This window comes from Pseudocercospora fijiensis (assembly GCF_000340215.1).
Source record: "Pseudocercospora fijiensis CIRAD86 unplaced genomic scaffold MYCFIscaffold_1, whole genome shotgun sequence".
Lineage (NCBI taxonomy): Eukaryota > Fungi > Ascomycota > Dothideomycetes > Mycosphaerellales > Mycosphaerellaceae > Pseudocercospora > Pseudocercospora fijiensis.
The window spans coordinates 3,261,451-3,286,484 of NW_006921532.1; the positions used below are offsets into that span (position 1 = coordinate 3,261,451).

The following is a 25,034-nucleotide window of genomic DNA, read 5'->3' on the forward strand; positions in this document are numbered from 1 at the left end:
ACAGTAGATAGCGGACAGCAGACAGCAAACGGCGCCCTAGCGCTACGTAGACAGTATTATAAAAAATAAAAATAAAAAAGCATTAAGCAGCGCGGCGCTACTTGCGCGGCGGCAGCGCAAAGTCGAGCTTATTCGCCTCTGCTAAGGCGGTAGAGAAATCTCGCTTCTATATACCTTATAGTTAGCATATCTATTATACAGCTGCTAGTATACTGAACTATACCTTGCGGCCCTTGTCGCTAGAGCTAGGCTTTGCTAGCATTAGCTCCTTTAAGTCGGAGCGCTCTAGATTATCGAACTTTTCGTCGATTCTATATATATAGTTAGTTGCTAATTATTCCGCAAGGCTCGGTAGGTGCTTAATAGATATAGATGCTCGATCTATAGAAGGTTAACTTACGGGTAGCTATTATAACCAAGCATAAGCTTGGTGTTAGCGTTAGCGCATCGTTTATCGCCTATAAGTATTTATTAGTATCTATATCTAGTATAATAAGTATAACTTACTAGGAAGATCGGCATCCGCCCGAAGGCAGATCGCTACCTTCGAGCACAAAGATCGAAATAGCCCTAGTACAGATTATTAGTATACATATACAAACATCTTACGGAGCTCTCGGAGGTATCGATTTAATAGATAGATAGATAGATAGACGCAGACGTAGATACTCAAGCCGAAGCTTATGTTAAAGAAGCTTAGCTATATTATACTAAATAATACGAGCAGTATACTTATATTGAATAAACATACACCTATAGAATACTTTGCCCTACTAGCTAGAGGCATCGACGTCTAGATAGCCTTTTATATAATAGAAGCTGTATTATTATTAGCATTACCGAGCATTACTAATCTACCAACGCATAGCAAACCTATATACTACAAAAAAATCATCCTTATTGAAGAGGGACTCGAAGAAAGAAAGAGTGCCCTTATTATTAAGGGACTTTAAATAAGCATTTTGCTCAAATTGAGCGGTAACGAATTTCTAAAATACCAATCAGTATATAGCCACTACACTAGCAGCAGCAGAACACGAGTAGCAGTAGTAGCGGCAGCAGCAAAAGCTGAGCAGCGGCAGTAGCAAAAGCTAAGCAGCGGCAGCAGCAAAAGCTGAGCAGCGGCAGCAGCAAAAGCTGAGCAGCGGCAGTAGCAAAAGCTGAGCAGCGGCAGCAGCAAAAGCTAAGCAGCGGCAGCAGCAAAAGCTAAGTAGCGGTAGTAGCAAAAGCTGAGTAGCGGCAGCAGCAAAAGCTGAGCAGCGGCAGCAGCAAAAGCTAAGCAGCGGCAGCAGCAAAAGCTGAGCAGCGGCAGCAGCAAAAGCTAAGCAGCGGCAGCAGCAAAAGCTGAACAGTAGACAGCGGTAGAGCGCTAAAAAAGGTGAACAGGCAGTGCAGTCTGAATTCTGAAAGGTAGAAGGACTTATACGAGCTCGAGAGATAGTATCATTCTTGAAGGTTCTCGATCCTAGGCATTTACCGCGGGCCTAGCTATATAGGAGGGGCTAGGAGGTCTGAATGTCGTTGCTATAGATCGATTTAATGAGTTCATCTTTCTGTTTATAACTAGTAGTCTCGAAGTGCATTATCCGAATGCTATAGTCGAGCTTATTACGATTCGAAAGGTCTTTCTTAAATTCATTTGCTTATAGAGTAGTCGGTTTAGGAAATTTGCCGGGAGAAATGCGAGCTTCTAGGTACTTTGCTAAATATCTAAGGAGTTCACGGTGCTAAATGCCTAAGTCAGCGCGCTGTGCCACTAAACCATACTGCCTATTTACATAAAAGTGCATAGGAATATCAAATAGATAAATAGTGTATAGGTACAGATATTGGACATAGCCGTAGTAAGCCTAAAGGCTAAGATTCATAAAGGCTTAAAGGCTAATTCTGATCCTAATTCTGATTCTAAACTTAAAGGCTAATCCTGATTCTGATTCTAAACTTGAAGGCTAAGGGCTGAACTTAAAGGCTAAAGGCTAAAGGCTAAAGAACAATGTAGAATAGATTGATATTACCGGAGCGTCTAGTCCTAGCCTCGTAGGCCGGGTCTCCTAAGCAGGAGTAGGAGCAGGAGCGGCTTCACTAGTAGAAGACATTACGCGCGCGAGAAGTATTAAATCAAATATAAAATTGGCGGAGCGGAAAGGGCGGCGGCGGTGCGAGAACCTTAGTAGTATATATAGATAGAAGAACGATAGTATATATATAAAGTCTAATCGTACCCCCGCGGAGTAACCGCTCGGCGCCTATTCCTATTAGACCTGACCGTTCGCAGGTATACTAACCGTTCGTACACTAGCAACCGTTCTAAAGATTAATAGTTTAATAGTATAAACCGTAATATTACAGTTAGTAAAGATATTAATGGTTAGTGAAGATGTAACAGTCATATACACGGTTAGAATTTGGTATAACTATTGAAAATCACATGACTGTAATCTTACAGCTAGGCCGGACTATATACGCACGCTAAGGTATCGTCGACATGCCTTTCTTGGTCTTCATAGCGCTTATCTTAAGTCATACATACATGGGAAATCAGCAGCCAGCGTACTGTGTCCCGCAGCTCGCATGATGGTCTCAAAACAAACGCCAGCGATGTGTGAATGTGCTCATCTATAGCAACAATGTGGTTGCGATCGATGTTTCCTCCGTCATCTTAGGCAGCCATCTCCACCATCCTGGAAATGGCCTCCTCGACATCAATGCCCATACCAAACTGCTCAATCGCATCTTGTGCTCGCGGGACTCCGACCAAGGTGACGTTTCGGGGCACAATAATGTCCATCACATCGAAGCAACCAAAGGCATCAAGCTTCTTCAGTTTAGGACAACTCTTGAAGATGCCCGCGATGACGCTGTTGTCGACCTTGTTGCAAAAGCTGATGTTGATTTCCTCGAGGTCAGGATAGCTCTTGCCACCGTTGAAGACATCCATGAATGCTGGAAGCTGGATATGTCGGCATGAGGAGATATCGAGATGCTTGATCTTGTCACCTGAATGGGCCATCAAGGCTTTGAAGCCTTCGGAGGCAAGGCCGATGGCTTCCTCTGGACCGTCGGGATTTTCATTGTCCACATCTCGGTTTGAGTGAAGATCGACGAATGTGAGTGGTGAGTTCTGCCAGTTTGTGAAGAGCGCGACGAAGCCTGCGTCGGTAGCTGTATCATTTTCTGTGAATCTGAATTTTGAAAGATGAATGCAATGGCTGTGTAAGGCCTGAAGGACAGAGTCATCGGCATCGAAGAACTTTTCGAGAGACAAGGTACGAAGCGTCGAGCCGCGCTTCTGGACGAGATCGACCAAGACTTCGACAGGTACTTCTCGGCTCTGCTTGAGAGAGAGGTGCTCAAGGCGCTGGAGTCCTGAAATCGCTTGAATGCTTTCAGGACCAACACGTCGACAATCTTTGAACTTGATGCGTTCAAGGTTTGGGGAGTACGAAACCATGTCTCGCACAGCCAAGTCGTCGAAGGCAGAGTCCAGTGATGTCAGCTTGACAGCCTCGAGATTGCGGCCAGCTTCGCGAAAGAGTCGGAGCCACATGCTATCTGACACCAGATTCGCGGCATAAAGCTGAAGGTACTTGATGTTTGGGCATTTTTCGAGCATGTAATCGATAGCTTTATCCTTCAATTGGCATGCATTGCCCAGAACGAGCTTCTCGATCTTCGGAGACATTGCGAACACGTGGTGATAGTCGTTTTCCTCCAGGTATGCCGCGTCGTGGAGGATGACTGCATCGTGCTCGGGATTTAGAAACAACGGAAGTGTCTTCGACTTCAGGACTCGCTTCTTGGAGAAGACCATGCTGAGCCGCTCAAGCAAGAATTGAGGCATGCCGCAGAGTGACTCGATGTCATCGTGATGTTGAGCAATTGTGGCCAGGCAGAGCTGCTGCAATGACTTCGCACCGCCTACAGCACGCCCGTCAAGCCGATCGCTCTCAATCTTGCGGCGCTTCCGTCCTGCTGGCTTGGGCTGCGATGCCTTCTCCTCTCTCTTCAGATCATTGGCCATCTGCTTGCCGCATGGCGTACACAAGAGGCCACCATTCGGTCCTTCCTTGGTGTATGGAGTGACGGTAAATCGCTTGTCGCATATATCGCAGTGCTCGAATTGTCCTGGTGCCGGGCGCGTCTTCTTGTACTGATCACGCAAGAAGTCGCCATCAAAATCATCATCATCATCGTCGTCGTCGATGTCGTCGTCGTCGTAGTCGCGCTTCTTCTTCTTGCCGGCTTTCTTGGACGAAGAAGCCTTTGCCTTCTTGGCCTTCTCCTTTGCTTCTTCTGCAACTCTCTTTCGCTTCTTGCTTTTTTCGACCTTCTCAGCCTCCTCTGCAATGTCCGCTGCGATGGCTGCCTCGACCTCTTCGTCTGCTTCGTCTGCTCCAGCAGTACTTTGTGTGCGAGATGCATCTGCACTCGACTCTGCCTGGGCTTGCTCCCGACGTCGTCTCTCGTAATCATCGCGGATCTGGGCGGCCGAGATGTTATTTGCCTGAGAGTTCGGTCAGCATTACTGAACTATAGATAACTACATCTTGCTATGTGACATACTGCCAGGAAGTCTGTCAGTGCAGACTGTGGACCGCGAATGCGATTGCCTGCTCTCCGTCCGCTCATGTTGTCTGTGGCGATCGCGCGTGTATGATCGAGACAATAGAAGAACGAATTGCAGAGTGGTCTGTTGCTGTTCGTGGCAAGAGAACGAAGACAGCCCCAGGCCTCAAGACGCTTGAACAGGGATGAAGCAAATAAGGTTCGACGCGCTTCGCGCTTTCTTCACGAGATCACACGCGTAAAGTGGTTTGTCACAAGCTCGAATGTTCACTTGCACGACTTCCGCGTCACGTACTCAGTCAATACCATTATGGTCATGTGAGAATAATTGCAGACATACACACGAGCCCTTTCGAGTCGTCTCATAGATTTTGCTCTTGCTCGTTGATCTTCGACGCAGCTCGATCGCACTCGTTCAATGGAATTCCGCCTGCACAGCTCCATACTTAACGCCATCGACCCGTAATTCAAACACCAGACTTGCACTTTCAATCTTCATGTGAAGCTCAAAATCCAGATTGTCAAACTCTATACCTTTGGTCGTGGTTAACCGCGTAAAGAGGCCTTTGGGCACTGCATTCAGATCCGTGATCAAAGTGCAAACGTTGACAAGAGACTGTATGCCGCCACAAGCATCCGGCGCTTCGTCATCCTCGCAAGCAATGAGGTCGTCCTCAACGATTAATGACTGACCTGGTCGGAAGTTTCGCGTGTAGTGAAAGGAGATGGGCTGGTCGGCGGATATTGGGGTGCCCTGGTGAAAGTCGTCAGTTTGAAACATACAATACGCGGTCGACGCTCGCCACCCTCACCTTTGCTATGTGCCATTGCATGCGATCTGACACCATCCATCGTTCCCAGAGAGGACTCCAATATCGATCTGAGAGCGGATGTTTGGTCTCATCGAAGACGGTCGCGTAGCTCGTGCCATAGTGCCACCGGCTCCGTCTCTTCTCCACCAGGCTTCCTTCCAGTCCTCGCACACAGGCTCCTCTCACTACCGCTGTCCAGGCGTGCAAGGGCTGCAGTACTTCTACTGCTTGCTGAGGCGCTTGTGCTGCCGCGTGCGTTGGGCGCTCGGTATAGATCGGCGGCGGAGGCGCATTGAAGTGTTGTTTTAAGCGTGTATAGAGATAGTTCGATTGTCCAAAGCCACCAACGAGGATGATTCCCGACACGTTCCCGCCCTTGTATCTGATCGCATTAACCTGGCCTTCCACTAGGGCAATCACTTCGTCAATGATCGGCTCGAATATGTGCTTGACCTGCTCTGAGGTCATGATCAGGAATCCGCTGTCCAAGCCGGCTTCCTCATCGTCAGGTAGGCCTGGGAATGGGACGTTCACCTCATTGTGCTCTTCTTCGTTGAAGTTGCGTTTGACGAATTCTTCGAAATACCTCAGTCCCATCATCCACGTTTTTGGTTTCTTCTCGCGCATGTGATCATATCTTTCTGACCCAATCCTCGACTTTACATGATCCTCAAAACGATAATTCAGGAATGCTGACCCACAGAGACCTCCTGTGCCAACTGCGCTCTCCTCCACTCTCAATGGATATACTTCAGTCACCTTATATGCAATCAGATCCACCGTGCCGCCACCAGCGTCACATACGACGTAGTTGTCGCCAACCTGCAAGCCGCTAGGCTGTATCGTCCTGAGTGTATATACCGCCGCAGCTTCTGGCTCACTAATGAGCTTCAACTCATGTCTGCTTCCCATGCCTGCTCTTTCGGCCGCTTGCAACGTGGCATTCTTTGCAGCATCAGACCATACTGCTGGCACTGTAAGCACAAAATCCACCTTCGTGCTCTTGATAAATCCTTCTCCATATCTTCTCGTCATGGTCTCAATCGTATGCTCGTATATCTTGGTTAAGTAGTCGGTGACCGCATCCATCACGGTACGTTCGCTATTTCTGAGCTGAGCAGCTGTTTCCAGGGGCGAGACGAAGTGTGGTAGCTTTTGGTTTCGATCGAGAAAGAGCTTGATGCAGCGAAGTCGAGATTCCTCAGGACGAAATTGAAATCCCCAGCGGATATTCTTGGGAACCACTCCATCACCATTGCCATGTCCATTCAGCTCCGCTCTGGGCTGACTGTCAATGACATTCTTCCCGTCTATATCGTACGCAATCTCGGTCGGTACTTTGTCAGATGTGATGCCATTCCCACCCGGCCAGGTTTTGATAATATCTATATCATCTGGCGTCGCGCTGTACACGGCCGCGACACCCGAATATGTTGTACCGAAATCGACACCGACAATCAAGCGATCCTCGGGAGGTGAAGGTATGGTGAGATCGGGATCTTCGAGGGACAGATTGGAGAAGTTCGTTGATGTTTCCACAGTGCCCAATGTGCCAGACCCATTCATCTTCGCCGTCTCCATGGTTGCAGCATTTCGTGTCATGCCTCCAGTCCAAATGGTTCTTGGCGCGATATCGTTAATCATGTGGTATGTTGTGAAGAGTGCGGCCTTCGCAGAGCTCTGCAGTCTTTCATGACACTGCAGACAGAAGCTAGACCTGCTGTCAAAGTGTGCTATAGAGCGACTGTTTTAATTACGCTTCAACCCTGGCCGATCAGCCCAGCGTCGCAGAGCACTGTGCGGGTTCGTCTTTCGCTTTGGTGCTATTGTTGCAAAGTTTTGATATGTCTTCAGGCCTTGGTAGCTGCCCGCCTTTCAGCCTCCTATTTTACAGACTGCATAGCAGGAGTTTGGTAACGGCGCGCGGCAACCCAAAACAGTTGGCCAACTCGCTGGCTCGGTTCCCGTTCCCGCCCTGTTCTGGTTCAGGCTGCGAGAAACAGCATGACCACTGATGCACAGGGAGGAGCTTGAGATCATTTCATGCGGTGCTGATGATCTGGGGCCGTTGCCGCCGTTCGAAGACGATGCGGAAACTCAAAATGGACTTGAGTTCATCGGCACCGTAGAAAGCTAGTTTGTGGAGTCCACCGCCAGGAAGAACGATGCATGCGCGCCGCACTTCGGAGTCTCTTGCTAGTGGACACAATGGCGATACCGTGATGTTTGACGGCAGCAGTGGAGCCGGAAGCTGAGCATTGTTCCTTGAAACACTCTCACTGTCGTACTGCACCGTCCTGCATCGTCCTGCATCGAGTATTGGCTGCATATTGAATGGAGGTCCACTTCGTTCGGGTCGTGAACCTTGCAATTAATGCTCGTGCCAAAGCATATCGATGAGGTGGTTACACAGCATTCGGATCGCGATTGTATTGCAGGCACATGGAGAGATGGCGCAAGGAACGAATCCTGAAACTCAGGGAGAGATTTCAGGCATAGAAAACGCTCATCAGTTTGACGACTTCGAAGAGCAGAATGGGGAGCAGAGAAAGATGCTCTCGTCGGAGAATGGCACAGAGGAGCCGGGGAAGCGCACAGAGGGAGAACCGAGCGAAGTCCAGGTCGAGATTCCGATGACCATTGACGTGAGCCGCAGTCGAAGTCCAGCGGTCAGAGCACCCAGCACTGAGCCAGCCAGTCCCGCGCCATCGGATGGTCTGAGGCGTGCCAGCTCCAAAATAGCCAACCTGCGCGCAGCATTTGAACGACAGAACAGCGCATCTAGTTTGCCGGTCTCCCCAGGCCCGAGATCACCAGCTTCAAAAGGGCCAGATGCGTCGAAGAGGCGGTTCGATAGGAGTCCTGCCAGAGGACAGGATGTTGAATCGAGCAAGATGAGGGAGCAACAGGAGGCAGAAATCGCGAGACTGCGGCATCGCCTGGACGAGGAAGCAGAACTGAGGCAAGCGTTTGAAGACAAGTGCACGGCACTGGAGGAGGAGACGGAAGAACTTCGCGTGCGACTCTCAGAGAAGGATGCTCAGTGGCGGAAGGAGGTGGAACGAAGAAGCAAGGAGCTCGTCAGGGAGAAGGAGAGGGCTTCGGGAGAGCTCACGAGCATTCAGCGTCAACTGTACGAATTGAAAAAGAGCATTGCGGCGGCGACCAGGCAGCAGTCACAGACCGCGGACTCCACATTTGCCCAAGAAATGCAGCATCTCTATCACGAGATCCAGAACTGGGTGGTGAACAACTTTCGTCGAGTCAAGCTCGACAAATCGCCGGAAGAAATGTGCGCTCGATTAGAAGCTGTTGCTGAGCCCAAGCACTTGGAGCATCTGAAGCCAATTTTTGAGAACTTCGACCCAGCCACGAAACTCTCTGCGTTGCAAGCTGTAACAGCCTATTACCTCATGGAAATCTTTGAGGAGCCCTTACTGTTCGGTATGCCGCTTGACGAAGCGTGGCGACGCAACGTCAAAGGAGCTGCGGAAACATTGCCGTCAATCCTGAGTCCTGCAGCATTAAACAAGTGGCGAGCGGTCACGCTGGATGCCATCAAGCAGAGCACGAAGATCAAGGCGTCGGTAGATTCTGCATCACAGAGCATGAGCGAGATGATATGCATCACTTTGAATGCCTTGACGGAGGTGGAGGAAGGAAAAGCAAAGGTCGCGTCATTGAATGCTATCATTAGACGGACCATCTCTCTGGCTCACTTGTTCCGCGTCCAGCGCGCTCAGTATGACTTCATCCTTCCACCCCCTGGTACTGCATATTCCGCCGATGCTATGGAGGACAGCTCGCTTGAAGGAGAAGATCCCGTAGCGACCACAATCCGATGTGCGACCTTCCCTGCCGTATGGAAACGTGGCGATGAAAATGGCGACAACCCAGAGCTTTCGAATGTCGTCCTGAAAGCCAACGTGCTTTGCAACCCATGAAGATGCCGTCTCTGTACTCATAATGTGTGCTCACGATTCCTTGACGATGGTCGCCGGCTAGACTCTCGTGACACTGTGGCAGAGCCTCCAGCAGATTTGGAGCCGCCACGATGCACGACTGCAAGAGAACGCTTTGTAGACTGTGGACCAGCTGTTCGCGCCTCCGTGAGGTCTGATGTAGGCAAACCAGAGAACTGTCGCGGACGATCACTCATGCCTTCGGTTGGCAGAGGAAGCTCTCGAGGGCGAATTTGAAGCACAGGACTCGACGGCGAACTTGTATCTGGCGTGCCTTGTGGAGGCGTAGCAAAATCCTTAGTCGTAATTCGTTGCAGCGCCGTGTCGCTAGGATTGCTTGAGCGACTGGACCTCAACTTGTGGATGCTTTCTTCCAGCTCACTGAATGAACCGTTGAAAATTCTTGGTGTACTGCGACCACCTCGCCGGATGACAGAGCCGAGCTGCGGAGGTCCAGCAACAGGAGAGCTAGCGCTGCCCGTGTCTTCTGTGGTGTAGTTGACCGGGCCGAGCGTAGTAGCTTCGCCCTTCTGACGATGATTGATCTGATCCTCCGCAGCACTGAAAGAAGCTATGGTCGTGGCTTTATGATCCGACACCAATGTAGCCTTTTCTGGAATTATGTGGAGCGTGGTCGTGTTTGGCGATGCTTTGGTGGTGGTGTCGCTCGACTGAAGCTGCAGCTGCGCAGCTGGCTTGACGGATGCCTTCACTTCTTCTGCTTGGCCGCCAAGGCCCTTGGTGGCCGCAGCCGGCGGCGCCGTTGTGGAATTCGTCTGCTCATTGATGTTCAGGGCTCTGGCTTCGTGCTGTAGGGCTGCTCTTGCTATGGCGTTAGACGTCCCGCCATAAGTCTGGTGCCGCCTTGGAGCAGGGCGCATCGTCTGCGCTCCTGGCTGTGGGTTTCCCTCCTCGCCGTCGGCAAGCGCATCGTACATGGACATCAGCGCCGTCTCAACGTCAGCAAGGCAGTCTTGGACCTGCCAAAGCCTGTCAACCTCTCCCCAAGGTGCTCTGTGAGTCTGCAAGAACGGCTGATAGACGCGGTCGTGAAAGTCTTCGTACAACTGTCGGAAGAAGACGAGGTTCTGGTAAGACCACGGTTCTCTTGTCCTGATCTTCTCGACCATCTTGATCACCGCGCTTGCATCCGCTCTGATGCTCAACTCGCCCTGCTGCGCCGAGAGTCGCTGTTTCTCACATGCATTGATCTCGGTGCGGATGCGAGCACATCTCTCTGCGAGCTCGTAGTGGGTGGGTTCGTTGGCGCTCATTTGCGGAAGCGAGATGGCGAGGAAATACCTCTCGAGAAAGTGATCTATGAAAAACTCAGTACGGTTTCTCATCAAGTTGTCGAATCTGCGGTTGAAGGCGTCCAGTGGCGGCATGGCTATGGCTTCGGCTTGGCGGGGCTGGTGTAGTTCGGCAAAGACAGAACGAACTTGAAGCACATACGATCTTTTATCTCTCAGAAACCTCACCTCGACATTGACACTGCTGCCTTGGGTGAGCGTACTTCACCTGCTGCCTAGCAGTCGAAAGTGATATTGAAGCAGTCGAAAGTGACGTTGAAACGGCAGTGAATGGCTTCGCTCGAGGGCTGTCGAAGTCGTTGGCGGTGTGCACCCGCAAATGGTAACAGACACAACAGGGCGGAGATCTGAGTATCAATCAGCAGAGAAATCAGATCAATCAGCAGAGAAAGAGACATTTCCTGCTCGAGGAGTGGAATCAGTCCTCCTGGCGCGATAGGTTTATACTAGCGACTCCTTCACATTCCCGTCCCAAAGGTCGTTTACTCGTCGCAGGGCGTCCGGACTCAAACCTGCAGAGACTTCACCTGCTGCTAATGGACCGGTTCGGTTTATGCCACGCGGTGCAAATTCAAAGCATCCGCTCGTGCGCGTCGAATCCAATGACAGCGAGCAGAGAGAGAATGTTGCATGGGGTTGGAGTGGCAAGGCCTGGTGCGCTTCAGCATTGTGCCATCAGAGCCACCACTAACATATTGGATGACATGCAATACCTCTGACCGGAATTCCCATACACCATGCCACACGCCGCTGGAGTAAATGACGGCAAGAAGGACGACCAGAAAAAGGACGATGGACACAAGAATCACTCAGCAGCGGCAAGGGCAGCCAAAGTGGTGGTTGGTGATGAATCGAGGAAGGCGCATTCATTATTGCCAGAGACTGAGCTGAAGACGTCCAGAACCCTACAGATCTTTGTGTGATGTATGAGCAAAGCAATAAACGGCGTTGGACTTAATAGACCAATCAGACGGTCAAATAGATTAGATAGAACATCGAACACAGCCGGACACGGGCAACTATGCTTGGGAAGATATGCGCAGCTTCATTGCTTGGTCACTGATGTCTCAGGTATTCTCAAGGCCTAGGAGACGGATCTGCCTCTCGCATCTCTCCCGGCGGGCACTGGTGAATCTTCAAATCACGCTTTCAGACTGTGACGAGGCGCACCACGAAGAAGTCATGGATAAGGTCTTGGAATATTCGTAGATATTTGCGAGGAGTCTGCAAATCAGTCTCGTAGGGATTTTGGTGAAGCCAACATGTCGGCGGCGGTTCAGACGATCTGCTTCGTCTTGCCAGTCTCAACTTCGTAGACCCAACCGCTGATAGCCGTGTCCTTGATCAAGGCGCTGTGGCTTTGCAGCCATTCAACATCGTCCTGCACAGCCTTCTCGAGCTCTGGGAAAGATTGAAAATCAAATGTCGAATCCAGGACTCCGGCTCCGACATTCTGTGCGACGATTTTGAGGGCATCAGAATTGCCGAAGGTCAGCATGCCGCAGCCAGTCTCATGTATGGTCAGCATGCGCTGTGTAGCAAGTCTTTGGGCCGCTTACATGTTTCACAAGTATGATCTCACGGGTCCCGAGGAGATGCTGGGAGATCAAAATCGAGCGCAGAGCGTCTTTAGCGTTGCCGCCGGCATTGCGAATGACATGAGCATCACCGAGCTCGATTCCGAAGGCAGACTTAGGATCAATCCTTGCATCCATACAGGTCACTAGCATTCTGCCTTAGCGTACAATCTGTCATGGTTCGAGACAATGCTGTTCTCACCAACTAAGTACTTTTTCGCAGGTGGTAACGCAAGCTGCCCTTGAGTAAATCCAGCCGCATACTGCTCATTCTTCTGCTTCAAGTTTTCGACATTTGCGGTTGAAGGGCCGGTCTGGTTCGAAGTGGCCATGTTGTAAGAAGCATGCGATCAAACAATTTTGAAACTTTCGAAGACCTTTGTTGGTGCTCGATTGCTCTTCTTGCTCCGAATCGTTGACCACGTACTATATACGAGTTGTCGTTCTTTGTGCAACAATTATTGAGCATCGCGTCATCATATAGCTTCCCAAGACTCGCGGGGTTGCCGTCACGCAATCCACAGCGGGCATGGTAAAAGCTGTTAGCTCCCAAATGATTGACCTCTTACAGCTGGCTGGACCCGGTATATGGCTGATGCTCCTTGCACAAACAGGGTAGGGTTCATGTCTTGAGATGAGCGTGGATGGCTGCAATGAAAGCTGGACCAGTTCGACAGCAACCTCCGACCAGGCGTGCGCCAGCTTTGGTCCAGGTATCGAACTCGGCCGCGAGCTGGGACGCGGCTTCACTTTTGCTAGAATGATCGTCAAGCAGTGTGCGCTGTTGCGATCCATGCCAGGTATGGGTGGCAGACTCCCAGATTTCTCCGCTGTTTGGATAGCATATCAGAGGAAGGTCGGTGTAGCGTCTGATGTGATCTAGAGCATCTGCGGTCTCGTGGGGTTGTACACAATTGATTCCAAAGCTGACTAGAGGAGACCGGTGCTCATTTACAAGGTCCAGAACGCTTTGCCACGATGTGCCATCGCAGAGGTGAGCTGCGTCCTTCATGCTACAAGCCAGCCAAGCGATTGCTTGTGGGAACTCAGTCTGGAGAAGTTCCAGCAGGGCCTTTATCTCGCTGAGATTCGGCATAGTCTCCACGGCCAGCAAGTCAACTCCAGCTTCGATAAGGACCGCAATCCTGGAGCGATGAAAACGCTTGAACTCGTCGACTGTCTTTTTGTAATCACCCGTGTACTCAGAGCCATCGGCAAGGAAAGCGCCGTACGGGCCAACACTACCAGCGACCAGGAGCGTCTTTCCAGACCCATCAGGAGATGTGGAGAAAGCATCGCGCGCGGCTTTAGCAGCTTCCACGCTGCGCTTGATCAGAAGTCGTGCCTCTGGCTCCTCTATGCCGAAATGTGTTGTAAGTCCCTCAAGCCCAGCCTGATAGGAGGCAGTAATGGCGATGTTGGCACCAGCTTTGAAATAGTCCAAGTGTACATCTTGAACGCTTGCAGGGTTCTCTTTCAACAGCTTTGCAGACCATAGAGGATGGTTCAAATCATGGCCACGTGTTTCAAGTTCGGTAGCAAGAGCGCCGTCCACGATCAGCACTCCTTCGCTGTCTAACAGAGCCTGGAACTCAGATCTGCTGAGCATCGCGTTGACTGATCCAAATTCGTTGATCTTCTGCCAGAGGGCATTCCTCGCAGTGGGCCCGAATAGTGCTGTAGCGTCGAGAGTGAGGTGGTCAGATTGCGCAGTGATGCGAAGGTCAATGTGAAATCGGTACTGCAGTCTCTGCAAACTGTCACCTGTGGCATAGCAGTAAAGAGTGGGAGGTGCTACGCCGAGAAGCCGGCGCCCACATCCGACGAGTACTGATCAACGCCATCGTCTATACGTCCCGTCTCGGACCGAAGCAGCACTTTGCTGTATCAAGAGAACGAGGAAGACAAGGTGAGGTGAAGTCGGAACAGGAATATCGCAGACGCGAGGACCAGGGCCGCCGGCGCCGCGTGAACGTTTCAGGCTCCACGTGCGTCAGGCAGTCCGAGCTGGAGCTATCGCCTTCCAGCATCCATCCATCCATCCTCCAGGCGGCCTTTGAGTCTCACCCACGCACTACAACATGTCGCTGTTCTCCTTTTCCACGCCGTTGGACATCGACATAGTCCTCGAAGCTGCCGATGAGCGACCGACAGTTGATGTAAAGCTCGACAAGAACCGGCGCGAGAAATGCCCGCTATATCTGGACGGTGAGACTGTCAAGGGCGCAGTCACAATACGGCCCAAAGATGGCAAGCGGCTAGAGCACACAGGCATCAAAGTGCAATTCATTGGCACTATCGAGATGTTCTTCGACCGCAACACGCACCACGAATTCCTCTCCCTACAGACCGAATTGGCTGCGCCAGGCGAGCTGCAACACCCGGTCACGCTTCCGTTCGCCTTCAAGAACGTCGAGAAGGCATACGAGTCATATCATGGGATCAATGTTAAGCTCAGATACTTTCTGCGAGTAACAGTCTCTCGGCGCATGGCGGATGTGGTACGAGAGAAGGATATCTGGGTATACTCATATCGCCAGCCGCCGGAGAGCAACAGCGTCATCAAGATGGACGTGGGCATTGAGGATTGCTTACACATCGAATTCGAGTACAGCAAGAGCAAATACCACCTGAAAGATGTCATTGTCGGCCGCATATACTTTTTGCTGGTGCGATTGAAGATACGGCACATGGAACTCTCTATCATTCGGCGAGAAACCACTGGTGTACCCCCAAACCAATACAACGAGTCAGAAACACTGGTACGCTTCGAAATTATGGACGGCTCGCCTTCGCGTGGCGAGACAATACCTATCCGTCTCTTCCTAGGCGGCTTTGACCTGACTCCCACATTCCGAGACGTGAATAAGAAATACAGCACCCGGTACTATTTGTCATTGGTTCTGATCGACGAAGATGCAAGACGGTATTTCAAGCAGAGCGAGATTGTTCTGTATCGACAAGCACCGGAAACGAATGAGCTTGCCATGCGACAAGCCAAGGAGATTCAGGCCAGCTAGGAAAGCGCTAATGAGACACGACATATTATCAACGGCGTCAGGATGGGAACAGCATATCTTAACACTACTACTCCTACCACCGTTGAGGACATCCGCAGTCTAGAGGAACAAGGTCGGCCTCCAGAGCGGGGAGAATGGGATGATTTGTTTCGACATGCTGCTCAGAGGAAATTGCAGAATATATCCCCTGAGGAGCTGCTGGATGGATTGTCGGGCGCAGGTGACGAATCCGGGCGTAGCAAGGTTGAATCAATGACCTGATCACTTGGTGCGTGTCTGAGAACGCAACGCGTATGGAGACCAGGCGTTAAAAAGAAGCACGAATTTGTACAGGCTAAGACGGGAGCAACGGCATTCGTGTGTCGCTCTGCAGTGCGCCGGCCTTGGAGCCATGAGGCATTAACTACTCATACGAATGGGCCATTGCTCGCCATCCATGGTCATAGTATTGATGGCCGGGACATTCATGACCGAGTGGACCCATCAATTTGCAAATCAACATTGCTGTGGATTGCTGCAGACAATGCTGACACACCAATGACGATGCCCCTTCTTTCCTAAGCCCGCATCTAACCGCAAGCCGAGCTCCAAAAGCAGCTGGAGAAATGGAACGTAGGATGATTCACCATAAACAACCCCATAGTCCTCCGCATGCCGCAATGTAACTGTGAACACATTCGTTTCTCTTCAATTGACGTTCTTGTTGGAGTTGGTCGGCACCATGTCTACACTTAGACTGTCTTATTACTCCAGAGCTTTGCGTATACAGCAGCTTCGCCCGAATCATGCGTCCCGCTCTCTCTTCTACCGCCAGTTCCACGCCTCAACACGACGTGATGTCGTGAAGCCGTTCCTTCTTGCAGACATCGGAGAAGGTATAACGGAATGTCAGCTGATACAATGGTTCGTGCAGCCAGGTGCTCGCGTAGAACAGTTCGACAAGATATGCGAAGTGCAGTCGGACAAGGCTAGTGTCGAGATTACAAGTCCGTTCGACGGAGTGATCAAGAAACTTCACTATGAGCCGGACGATATGGCAATCACGGGAAAGCCATTGGTCGACATCGACATTCAAGGAGAGCTGAGCGAAGCAGACCTGGAGAAGCTGGGTGGTACCGAGAGAGACGAGTCTGCAAGCAAAGATGATGGTAGAGAGAGCAGGGCGGGAGGTCAAGAGGAGGAAGGAAGGTCAGATCAACAGGAGCAGGTAGAGGCGGAAGGTGTTGGAGCCGAACATACACCGCCTGAAGCAAGCAAGCAACCATCATCTCAACCACGACAGCCTCCGTCGCAATCGAGCAAAGAAGACAAGGGATCGCTGGCAACGCCTGCTGTGAGGCATCTGATCAAAGAGCACGATTTGAACATAAACGATATCAATGGCACTGGCAAAGACGGCAGAGTTCTGAAAGAAGATGTGCATCGTCATGTTTCCCAGGGAGGCCAACAGTCGCAATCACAATCGCAACAGACCGCGTCGTCAATGCCAGCTCGTCCCACAGCCTCACGCGAAGATCGCGCAGTTCCCCTCACCAACGTTCAATCGCACATGTTCAAGACCATGACGAGGTCACTCAGCATTCCACAATTTCTCTACAGCACCTCTGCGGACATGTCCGCAGTCACCAGCGTGCGGAAACGGCTCAGTGCATCGACTGGTCAAAAGATGACACACCTTGCTTTCATAATGAAGGCGGTCAGTATTGCGTTCGCAAAACATCCTCTGCTGAACGCCGCGCTCCACGTGAAAGATGCCAGGAAAGCAGAGTTGACATATAAAGGCGCCCACAACTTCGGCATTGCGATCGACACACCTTCAGGCCTCCTTGTTCCTGTTGTAAAGAATGTGCAAGATCTGAGCATTGCAGAAATCGCGGCCAAGATGAAGGAGCTGTCGCAGAACGCTCGCGACAACAAGCTGGCTCCGGGAGATTTCAGTGGAGCAACTTTCACCGTCAGCAACATTGGTTCGGTTGGAGGAGGCGTCGTGGCGCCAGTGATCTCAGAGCCACAGGTAGCAATTGTTGGAGTCGGTCGAAGCAGGATCGTTCCAGCATTCGATGAAAACGATGCGCTCGTGAAGAAAGAAGAGCTGGTGCTGAGCTGGAGCGCAGATCATAGGGTTGTTGATGGTGCAGAGTGCGCGAGGTGCGCTGAGCGGGTCAAGTCCCTGCTGGAAGATCCGACCGCCATGCTCGTGGAGATGCGGTAGTCACTACGACCTGCTCGGTTACCCTGGCTCTTGAGAAGCTCATGCTGCTGCAGCATGGATGTTCACAGGACCAAAAAGGTGGCAACTCAGAATCGACAGAGCTCTGCTCATGAGGGCGTGGAAAGTCTCTGATGTCGAGATCATCGTTGAATTATTGGATCACTTATCCGGGCATGGAGGAAGTAGTCGTATAATTCTCGGCCTCCACGGCATGCATGATGGTGGATGAAAAAAAGTCGTTCGGTACCCATCAGCGCGCTATCTCGGCTTTGGGGACCGATCGATTCGAATATCGCATGGGCTGGTTCCTGGCATACGGTAGAACTAACGTGGGGCTAACGCCGATGGTAGCCGGAGGTAGAAGATCTCTAAATGCAAGCAAGGTCCAGCAGTCGCATTCCACGAGCTTAGCAGGACACAATTTCCATTCTACATCTAGACGAGTGTGCTGGAAATGGCCACGAGAACAGTTCAGAGCTGCAGACAGCAGGTCGCTTCGTCTCTAAAGGCTCAATCTGCATCAGCAGGTAACAGAAGCATCCAGACAAGTGCCAGAGCGACTCTGGCGAACTTCAGAATACCTACAGTCAACAATGAGCCAAACGCAAGTCGCGATACTACACCCTAGGCAGACCAAGGCTCACGATTTGCAGAAACACTACGAGAAAGGTTCAGTCGATCGATCGAAGCTCAGCGACGCAATGCAAACACTCAAGTCGAAAGCACCCTTACAGGTCCCAATCGTGGTAGCAGGGAAAGAGTCGAGAACACAAAAGATCTCTGAACAGCCTATGCCATCGTCTCACAAGCACTCATTGGCATCATGGTCGAATGCCACAACATCAGATGTCAGCACTGCCATTGACTCTGCCCTGGCAGCGCGAAGTTCGTGGGAGAGCATGCCGTTCGCAGATCGAGCTGCAGTCTTTTTGAAGGCGGCAGATCTTGTGTCCGGAAAATACAGATACGATATAATGGCTGCAACCATGCTCGGCCAGGGTAAGAATGCCTGGCAAGCTGAGATTGATTCTGCGGCGGAGCTTTGCGACTTCTTCCGCTTTAATGTTCAGTATGCGCAAGATGTATACTCTCATCAGCCAGTGCATCACAGCCCAGGCGTTTGGAACAGAGTGGAGTACAGGCCGCTCGAAGGCTTCGTCTATGCCATCACACCCTTCAATTTCACAGCTATCGCAGGCAACTTACCTTGTGCACCAGCATTGATGGGTAATGTGGTTGTTTGGAAGCCATCTCCAGCTGCGATCGCCTCCAACTGGCTTCTCTACCAGATCTTGATTGAGGCTGGCTTACCGAAGGATGTGATACAGTTTGTGCCGGGAGATGCGGTGGAGATCACAAAGACCGTGCTCGCGCACCGGGAATTCTCAGCACTGCACTACACTGGCTCAACAGCAGTATTTCGTTCATTGTATGGACAGATTGGCCAAGGAACTGCGGAAGGCCGCTACAGGAGCTATCCTCGGATTGTTGGAGAAACTGGGGGGAAAAACTTTCATTTGGTGCATGGCTCTGCGGACATCCACAATGCGGTCATCAACACAGTGCGCGGTGCTTTTGAATATCAAGGTCAGAAGTGTTCGGCGACTTCGCGTGCGTACTTCCCGAAGAGCACGTGGGATCAAGCCAAGACACTCCTGGTGCAGGAAACGGAAAAACTCAAGATTGGTACACCAGAAGACTTCGACAACTTCATTGGGCCCGTCATTCATCAGCAATCATTCGACAAGCTGTGCAAGGCGATAGACCAGAGCAACCAGGACTCTGAGCTTGAGCTTATCGTCGGCGGCAAGTACGATGGCAGCAAAGGCTTTTTTGTGCACCCGACGATTTACGAAACGAAGAATGCTCAGCACCAAAACATGAAGACAGAATTCTTCGGCCCATTGCTCACGGTGTATGTATATGACGACACCAGAGAGCCCGAGAAGGCGTTTGCCGACATTTGCGAGACGATCGACAAGACGTCTGAATATGGCCTGACGGGAGCTGTATTCGCCCAGGACCGCAATGTGCTCAACTTGGCCGAGAATGCGCTTCGGAACGCTGCTGGCAACTTCTACCTTAACGTCAAGTCTACCGGTGCTGTCGTTGGACAGCAGCCATTCGGCGGAGCAAGAGCGTCGGGCACGAATGACAAGGCAGGCTCTGCCAACCTGCTCTCTAGATTCGTGAGCATGCGTGCTATCAAGGAGGACTTTGTGGGTGCGGGTGAGGTGATATATCCATCGAATGTTGTGTAATCTATGTACGATTTACCACTCTCCACAAGGGTGCACCAAAATCCGCATGCTTTCTCTTTGCCAAGCCAACCTGGCCAAGTCCCGTGACGCGCGAAGTTTCGAACTTCCTGCTTCCCTTCAGTGCCCGATCGGCTCGGCTGCAGCTGCTTGCCCTTTCCTTGTAAGTTGTAGCGTCGGCTTTTGAGCGGCTCCGCGAACGTCACAAGCGCTGCCGCCGATGGAGTCGGCGGACGTAATGTCACACGAGAAGTTGGAGAGTCACCGCCCTGAACCGCCTGAACTGCCTGAACTGCAGTGCCCAGTCCATCGCCGCTCTCATCGCCAGCGCATGGCATGGCATGGCATGGCATGGCATGGCAGTTGTCGTCGGCTGCGCCCGAAACCTGCCCGGCAGTCGTGGCGTGGTGTTGCCCGAATCATATAAGGTCAACACCTGCAGTCCCTTTCCTTTTCCGCTGCCTCCGTTCGTAGACTTCTTCTCGCACACCGAAAGACGCTTGCACCGCCTCGGAGCTGCGACGAATTCGAATTTGGACAACTGAATCTTGCCTGCCGCGTCAAGACATCTCACTGATCCCTGTGCTTCGAGTGCAATTGAGAGAGCCGTTGTTACCCTATCTGCCAGAAGGAGAATATTTCACACAAAGGCAAAAAATCAAAGGCATTCTAAGAAGCGCTTATCACCATGTCGCAAGAGGTCAAGTTGGTCCCTGACATTCCTCCGCAACAACAATACCTTCCGCCAACGCCACCTTCCGAACCCACCTCAGAATTACCCAAAATGACGAGCCACTCGAACGGCAGCGAGCTTGCAAGATCTAGCTGTCGGCATAAGCATATCTGGGTCATAACAGGGCCGGCTGGTTGTGGCAAGACGTCAGTAGCAGAGTTCCTGCACTCCACATACTCGTTACCATATCTGGAAGGCGACACGGTAAGTGGCACACTTGGCTGGTCTCGAGTACCGAGAAATTACATGGAGCACTGACATGATTTCCTTGCAGTTCCACACTCCAGAAAATGTAGAGAAGATGGCCAACGGACACCCGCTCACGGATGCTGACCGATGGGACTGGCTCGTACTCCTGCGAGAAGAAGCCATCAAGGCATTGAAGACTTCGGATGGAGTCATTGTGACATGCAGTGCTTTGAAGCGCAAGTACAGAGATGTTATGCGAATTGCAACCTACCACCATCCGGAGATCAGAGTGCACTTCGTGTTTCTGAAGGCATCCGAGGCCGTTCTCATGGATCGTGTCCGTGCGAGGCAGAATCACTACATGAAGGACTATATGGTTCGCAGCCAATTCGAAAGCCTTGAAACACCGACTGAAGAGGAATTTGACGTTCTAGCTGTGGATGCCAGCGGGACATCGAAGGAGGTACAGGACTTGGCTCTGGCGACTGTCGAGCAGGAGATGAAGGCTGATGCATAAGACGGGAGGACAGATGGTTCGGTGAGACCGCTGTGCGAGGACAGCATCAGTCAGGGAGGCATTTGTTCTAGGGCGTTTGCGAGGCGTAGCGGGGGATATACCACCAGATCGTGGAATCTTACTTTTGTACTTTGCAGAAGCCTTTCGGCAACACCACGAAGCGTTCAGTCCCACTGGATGACCTCCGTCTCAGATTTCCATTACCCTTTTGCCCGTACCAAATTCCTGGAAGGGCCTGTACCCCGATCTCATCATGCATTCTCCCATGCTTCCTCGACAATGTCCGCCAATTCCTGCAACGTCTCAACCCTCAATTGAAACCCAAACTTCTCCTGCGCACCTTCTGGGTTGCCACCCATAAAACCCGCTCGGTCGACCCATACACTCTGCAACTCGACCTCTTTTGCCGGCTGATGGTCATGAAACAAGGACTGTGCTACGTGACAAAGCTCGTCTTTCTCTACACCGAAGTCGCTGCGGATGTGCTCAAGCAAATAATGAAAATTGCGAAGATCAGGCTTGTAAGACCCAATATCTTGAGCGGTGTAGATCTTGTCAAAATGGCATCCTTTCAACGGCCCCTCTAGCGTCTGATTGAAGGATGCAATGTCGACATTCGAGAGTGGTACGAGCTTGTATCGTTTCCCCAGCGACTGTATGGCCTTGACGGTGTCGGGAAAAGCCGGGTACGATCCGATTTTGCTTCCATAGTCCGTGGCGGCTTGATTCACTTGTTCCTGCGTCAAGTTGCCGTTCTCTACAACTTTGAGCTCCTTGGCGTATCTTCGAAGTCCTTCGGCAATGATTTCGGATTGTCGCACAGTGGGATACTCTCGTTGAACAGTTGTGTCGTGCCTCTCGATGCTGAGCATGAGTTCTTTGTGATCTTGTGGAAGGTAGGGTCCGAGGGCTGTTGCTCGCGCGGATTGAGCTATTCCCTTCTCCCAGTCGACTAGTGTTCCGTAGATGTCGAAGGATAGAGCCTTGAGTTTTGTCCATGGGATGGTCGATGCCATTTTTTCTTTTGTGGAAATCTTGATGATTGGAGGAATTGTGTGGATGTAGAGATGCAGATGGGTCGGGAAATCAAACAGATTGATGCGCTTTCTAGATTCGAGGTCGACACGCCTTTCTGCAAGAGAAAGTCCCGGGCTGGTGGAAGCATCACGTCTGAATCTTCAGTCCGCCCTTCGATTGCCTGATCGGGTGAGCCTTGGCAAGAAGCAAACGGACCGGGGTGCCCTGTCTCCCTTCAGATGCTCCGTGGCTTCAGGCTCACGGGCCTCGCACTGCTTAGATTGTTGGCGGCCGTATTGCCAATGATACTCGTACTAGAAAAGAACAGTCTACTGCTAGACAAAAACAAAATGTGCTGTGGATCGCTGCACAAGCAATCCAAGAATCACGAAGCGGCCTCTCGTGGTTTCTATACTGAAGGTCGGCTTCACGGTCTCGGCCGTAGTCCTTTGACATTGCTAACGCATATCCGGACTTTTGCGGCCTATAAGACCGCTTGCCTTTACGTATCACTTATTCTGAAGCCTTATATCTCTCTTGCTTCCTATTCTATATCGTTGTTTAGTAAAGTCGAAGTTATATAACGAAACATTTGAAAACCGACCAATCACAGAGCGCTAAGAAATCGACATTACGTAGCATAACCCACGAGCGGGCTCCCCTTGGTTACCTGACCTTCGCTACGCTTTGGGAGGTACCAGAGGTCGCCCGCTTCGTGAAACAGATGATGTGCCGTCATCGTCACTGCCACCGGAGAAGAACAAGCGCGCCGCGCCAAGAGCCGCCATGCTGAACTCTGTTCGTCGTCACCTCACCTCTCACAGCCAACGTTCGTTCTCACAATCTCACGTTCTGCCACTTCACAGATATCGGCCAGTGGCTACATCGACGACATCCTCATGTGGAGCGTGATTTGACGCGTCAAGATGCGTACTTCCACGTCCGCGAACTTATCAGGGATCACCACGACCGCCGTTTGGCATTCAAACACCACAGCGGCCTTCCTACTTCCGAGACAAAACGGAGCAGATTGTGCCAGATGAACGAATAGCACTTCACTCGGAAGAGCATGGCTTCCACGTTGTTGCTAAGGCGATTGATCTTGTGGTTCCGGTTGTGCAGATAGCACCCCGACCATTCTCGCCAGCTGTGTGAGACTGCACCGTTGGTGAGGTCGTAAGGCAGGTGACCTTGGACTTCAGCTCGAGCGTACTGCCAAGAAGTCAGTGGCTAGCATGATGAACGCGATATGGACAGTGTGGCCATGTTCACTCCCTGGAGAGCTCAAATCATTCCTAAAATCTGGAACACTGTGCAGCGAGACCATGATCGCCAATATTTGCGCTATAAGGTTCTAATGAATCCTCAAATGTGCAGTTCACGAGTGAATTGTTGCCTTGTCACAGACATTCAAGCCGCGCACATGCTTTGACTCGATGCAAGCTACCAGCTTGTGCCATTCACTGACCGAATCTTCACATGCATGATTAAGTTCCGCGCCTTCCACTTTCCAGCCGCCAAGTTTAAGTTCTAACCTCAGGACTCCAACATTAAGCATTGCACTCGCAACTCCAACACCTGCGACACCATGGCCAGCGACCGCCCCCCGATAAGGAGGCCACTCTCTAGCGACGACTGCAGCGACTGTTTCAGACACGTCAGCGACCCAGAGTGGCAGGAATTTAAGCGCGCCAAAGAAGGGGAACAAATCGGAGATGAGGAGGTCTTGAAGGGCTTCGGACTCTTCGAGACGTCGGTCGAGTCGGCAGCGCAACCGCCACGCTGTCCAAAGTCTTGCTTGGTGTGCTCTGGACAGTATCGCACACTCCATTCGCAAGCGAATATACACACCCTTCGATACGAAAAGGCATTCTCCGACGCAGATGCTGCAAATCAGATCTCCAACAGTTTGAAGGCGATCAGAGCCAACTTCGCAGCGATCCGTCAACTTATACAGCAATATGGAGACACATTCGTGAGACGCTGGTCAAAGAAGAGTGCTGCAAAACGATACAAGCTTCTGATCTCAGTCATGCCGCAAGTATACAAGCGTGGCAGTGATGGGCTATCGTTGGGCAAGATATCCTGCAGCAACCTCGCAGATTGCAGAGGTACACTTCTCCTCCCGTGGCTCAACATCGAATACCTCAGTCAAGATCCACACAGCTTGTTCGCATTACTGCATGCCCGCACCACCAACAGTCTCTCCTCCTGGGCTCTATTCGACCAATATCAGCTCGCCGGGTCTTTCTCTCAGGGCGCTCTGTCAGTCGCATACAACCCGCACTGCGTGGCAATGGACGGCGGCGATGATTCCGCATACGGAGTGCTGGTACCCTGGGACGTGGAGAAAGCTCACCGACGGGAGATCATTGGTTTCCCTATGGCTCAGCTCATCTGCGATGCACAGGAGCTACTGTCGTCCAATCTCAAATCCATTGTCGAAATGGTCTTGGAGAACGGCCTTGAAGAAGCAACCCAGGGCAATGGCAACTGGATCAGGTTGATTGGGAGCGATTTTAGAGCCGACAGCGACAGTTCGAGCTTTCAGCGCCGTCCGATGGCATTCACCTCTCCCCCGAGCCTTTGCTTAGACAAGATGCTAGAGACCTTCCGTTCACGACATGCCTCGGCGATGGACGAAGCGGAGCTGCTGCAAACAGATCCTGCTTTCGCGAAAGACCTCCTCTCAACTGCAGAGCGCTCCATTGTGCACAAGACTGTAAGTAATCCTTATGCTACCGATACCAGGCACGAGAGATTTGATTGCATGCTAACATCGTTTTTCTCCCTTGACAGAGCTGTGATCGCGTTCGGTCTTCCATACTCCCATCGCTAATGACAGACAGCCTTTGTCG

General features: G+C 51.4%; 12 protein-coding genes across 12 annotated transcripts; 6 read left to right on the plus strand and 6 right to left on the minus strand.

Moving 5' to 3' along the window:
* Positions 1-2,659: 2,659 nt before the first annotated feature.
* MYCFIDRAFT_128465 (uncharacterized protein) lies at positions 2,660-4,315 on the minus strand (the record flags this gene model as incomplete). Its single annotated transcript, XM_007922966.1, has 1 exon — positions 2,660-4,315. A coding segment is annotated over one exon (1,656 nt), but the record flags the coding sequence as incomplete, so codon positions are not given.
* A 666-nt stretch (positions 4,316-4,981) lies between these two features.
* Positions 4,982-6,944, minus strand: MYCFIDRAFT_129552 (uncharacterized protein; the record flags this gene model as incomplete). The annotated part of the gene is made up of 2 exons (XM_007922967.1): positions 4,982-5,320; positions 5,379-6,944. 2 exons carry the CDS (start codon positions 6,942-6,944, stop codon positions 4,982-4,984), a joined length of 1,905 nt encoding a protein of 634 aa, XP_007921158.1.
* Positions 6,945-7,828: 884 nt separating this feature from the next.
* On the plus strand, positions 7,829-9,525 carry MYCFIDRAFT_213048 (uncharacterized protein; the record flags this gene model as incomplete). Its single annotated transcript, XM_007922968.1, has 1 exon — positions 7,829-9,525. One exon carries the CDS (start codon positions 7,829-7,831, stop codon positions 9,320-9,322), a length of 1,494 nt encoding a protein of 497 aa, XP_007921159.1. The 3' UTR covers positions 9,323-9,525.
* A 524-nt stretch (positions 9,526-10,049) lies between these two features.
* Positions 10,050-10,728, minus strand: MYCFIDRAFT_75704 (uncharacterized protein; the record flags this gene model as incomplete). The annotated part of the gene is made up of 2 exons (XM_007922213.1): positions 10,050-10,116; positions 10,277-10,728. 2 exons carry the CDS (start codon positions 10,726-10,728, stop codon positions 10,050-10,052), a joined length of 519 nt encoding a protein of 172 aa, XP_007920404.1.
* A 1,201-nt stretch (positions 10,729-11,929) lies between these two features.
* On the minus strand, positions 11,930-12,562 carry MYCFIDRAFT_126162 (uncharacterized protein; the record flags this gene model as incomplete). Its single annotated transcript, XM_007922969.1, has 3 exons — positions 11,930-12,163; positions 12,213-12,376; positions 12,433-12,562. The coding sequence occupies 3 exons, from the start codon at positions 12,560-12,562 to the stop codon at positions 11,930-11,932; spliced, it is 528 nt and encodes a 175-aa protein (XP_007921160.1).
* A 290-nt stretch (positions 12,563-12,852) lies between these two features.
* MYCFIDRAFT_128460 (uncharacterized protein) lies at positions 12,853-13,839 on the minus strand (the record flags this gene model as incomplete). The annotated part of the gene is made up of 1 exon (XM_007922970.1): positions 12,853-13,839. The coding sequence occupies one exon, from the start codon at positions 13,837-13,839 to the stop codon at positions 12,853-12,855; it is 987 nt and encodes a 328-aa protein (XP_007921161.1).
* Positions 13,840-14,311: 472 nt separating this feature from the next.
* On the plus strand, positions 14,312-15,908 carry MYCFIDRAFT_148482 (uncharacterized protein; the record flags this gene model as incomplete). The annotated part of the gene is made up of 1 exon (XM_007922971.1): positions 14,312-15,908. The coding sequence occupies one exon, from the start codon at positions 14,312-14,314 to the stop codon at positions 15,248-15,250; it is 939 nt and encodes a 312-aa protein (XP_007921162.1). The 3' UTR covers positions 15,251-15,908.
* Positions 15,909-15,971: 63 nt separating this feature from the next.
* MYCFIDRAFT_148485 (uncharacterized protein) lies at positions 15,972-17,462 on the plus strand (the record flags this gene model as incomplete). The annotated part of the gene is made up of 2 exons (XM_007922972.1): positions 15,972-16,362; positions 16,426-17,462. The coding sequence occupies 2 exons, from the start codon at positions 15,972-15,974 to the stop codon at positions 17,460-17,462; spliced, it is 1,428 nt and encodes a 475-aa protein (XP_007921163.1).
* A 453-nt stretch (positions 17,463-17,915) lies between these two features.
* On the plus strand, positions 17,916-19,785 carry MYCFIDRAFT_54944 (uncharacterized protein; the record flags this gene model as incomplete). Its single annotated transcript, XM_007921925.1, has 2 exons — positions 17,916-18,066; positions 18,116-19,785. Coding segments are annotated over 2 exons (1,759 nt in total), but the record flags the coding sequence as incomplete, so codon positions are not given.
* A 719-nt stretch (positions 19,786-20,504) lies between these two features.
* On the plus strand, positions 20,505-21,159 carry MYCFIDRAFT_26080 (uncharacterized protein; the record flags this gene model as incomplete). The annotated part of the gene is made up of 2 exons (XM_007921536.1): positions 20,505-20,657; positions 20,728-21,159. 2 exons carry the CDS (start codon positions 20,505-20,507, stop codon positions 21,157-21,159), a joined length of 585 nt encoding a protein of 194 aa, XP_007919727.1.
* An 89-nt stretch (positions 21,160-21,248) lies between these two features.
* On the minus strand, positions 21,249-22,221 carry MYCFIDRAFT_159075 (uncharacterized protein). Its single transcript, XM_007922973.1, has one exon. The coding sequence runs from the start codon at positions 22,173-22,175 to the stop codon at positions 21,411-21,413; it is 765 nt and encodes a 254-aa protein (XP_007921164.1). The 5' UTR covers positions 22,176-22,221; the 3' UTR covers positions 21,249-21,410.
* Positions 22,222-23,764: 1,543 nt separating this feature from the next.
* On the plus strand, positions 23,765-25,015 carry MYCFIDRAFT_169614 (uncharacterized protein; the record flags this gene model as incomplete). The annotated part of the gene is made up of 1 exon (XM_007922974.1): positions 23,765-25,015. One exon carries the CDS (start codon positions 23,765-23,767, stop codon positions 25,013-25,015), a length of 1,251 nt encoding a protein of 416 aa, XP_007921165.1.
* Between the last annotated feature and the right edge of the window lie 19 nt (positions 25,016-25,034).

What these genes read in the sequence shown, in the direction of transcription:
- MYCFIDRAFT_159075 (XM_007922973.1), bottom strand. Translation starts at nt 22,175, where the DNA reads ATGGCATCGACCATCCCATGGACAAAACTCAAGGCTCTATCCTTCGAC.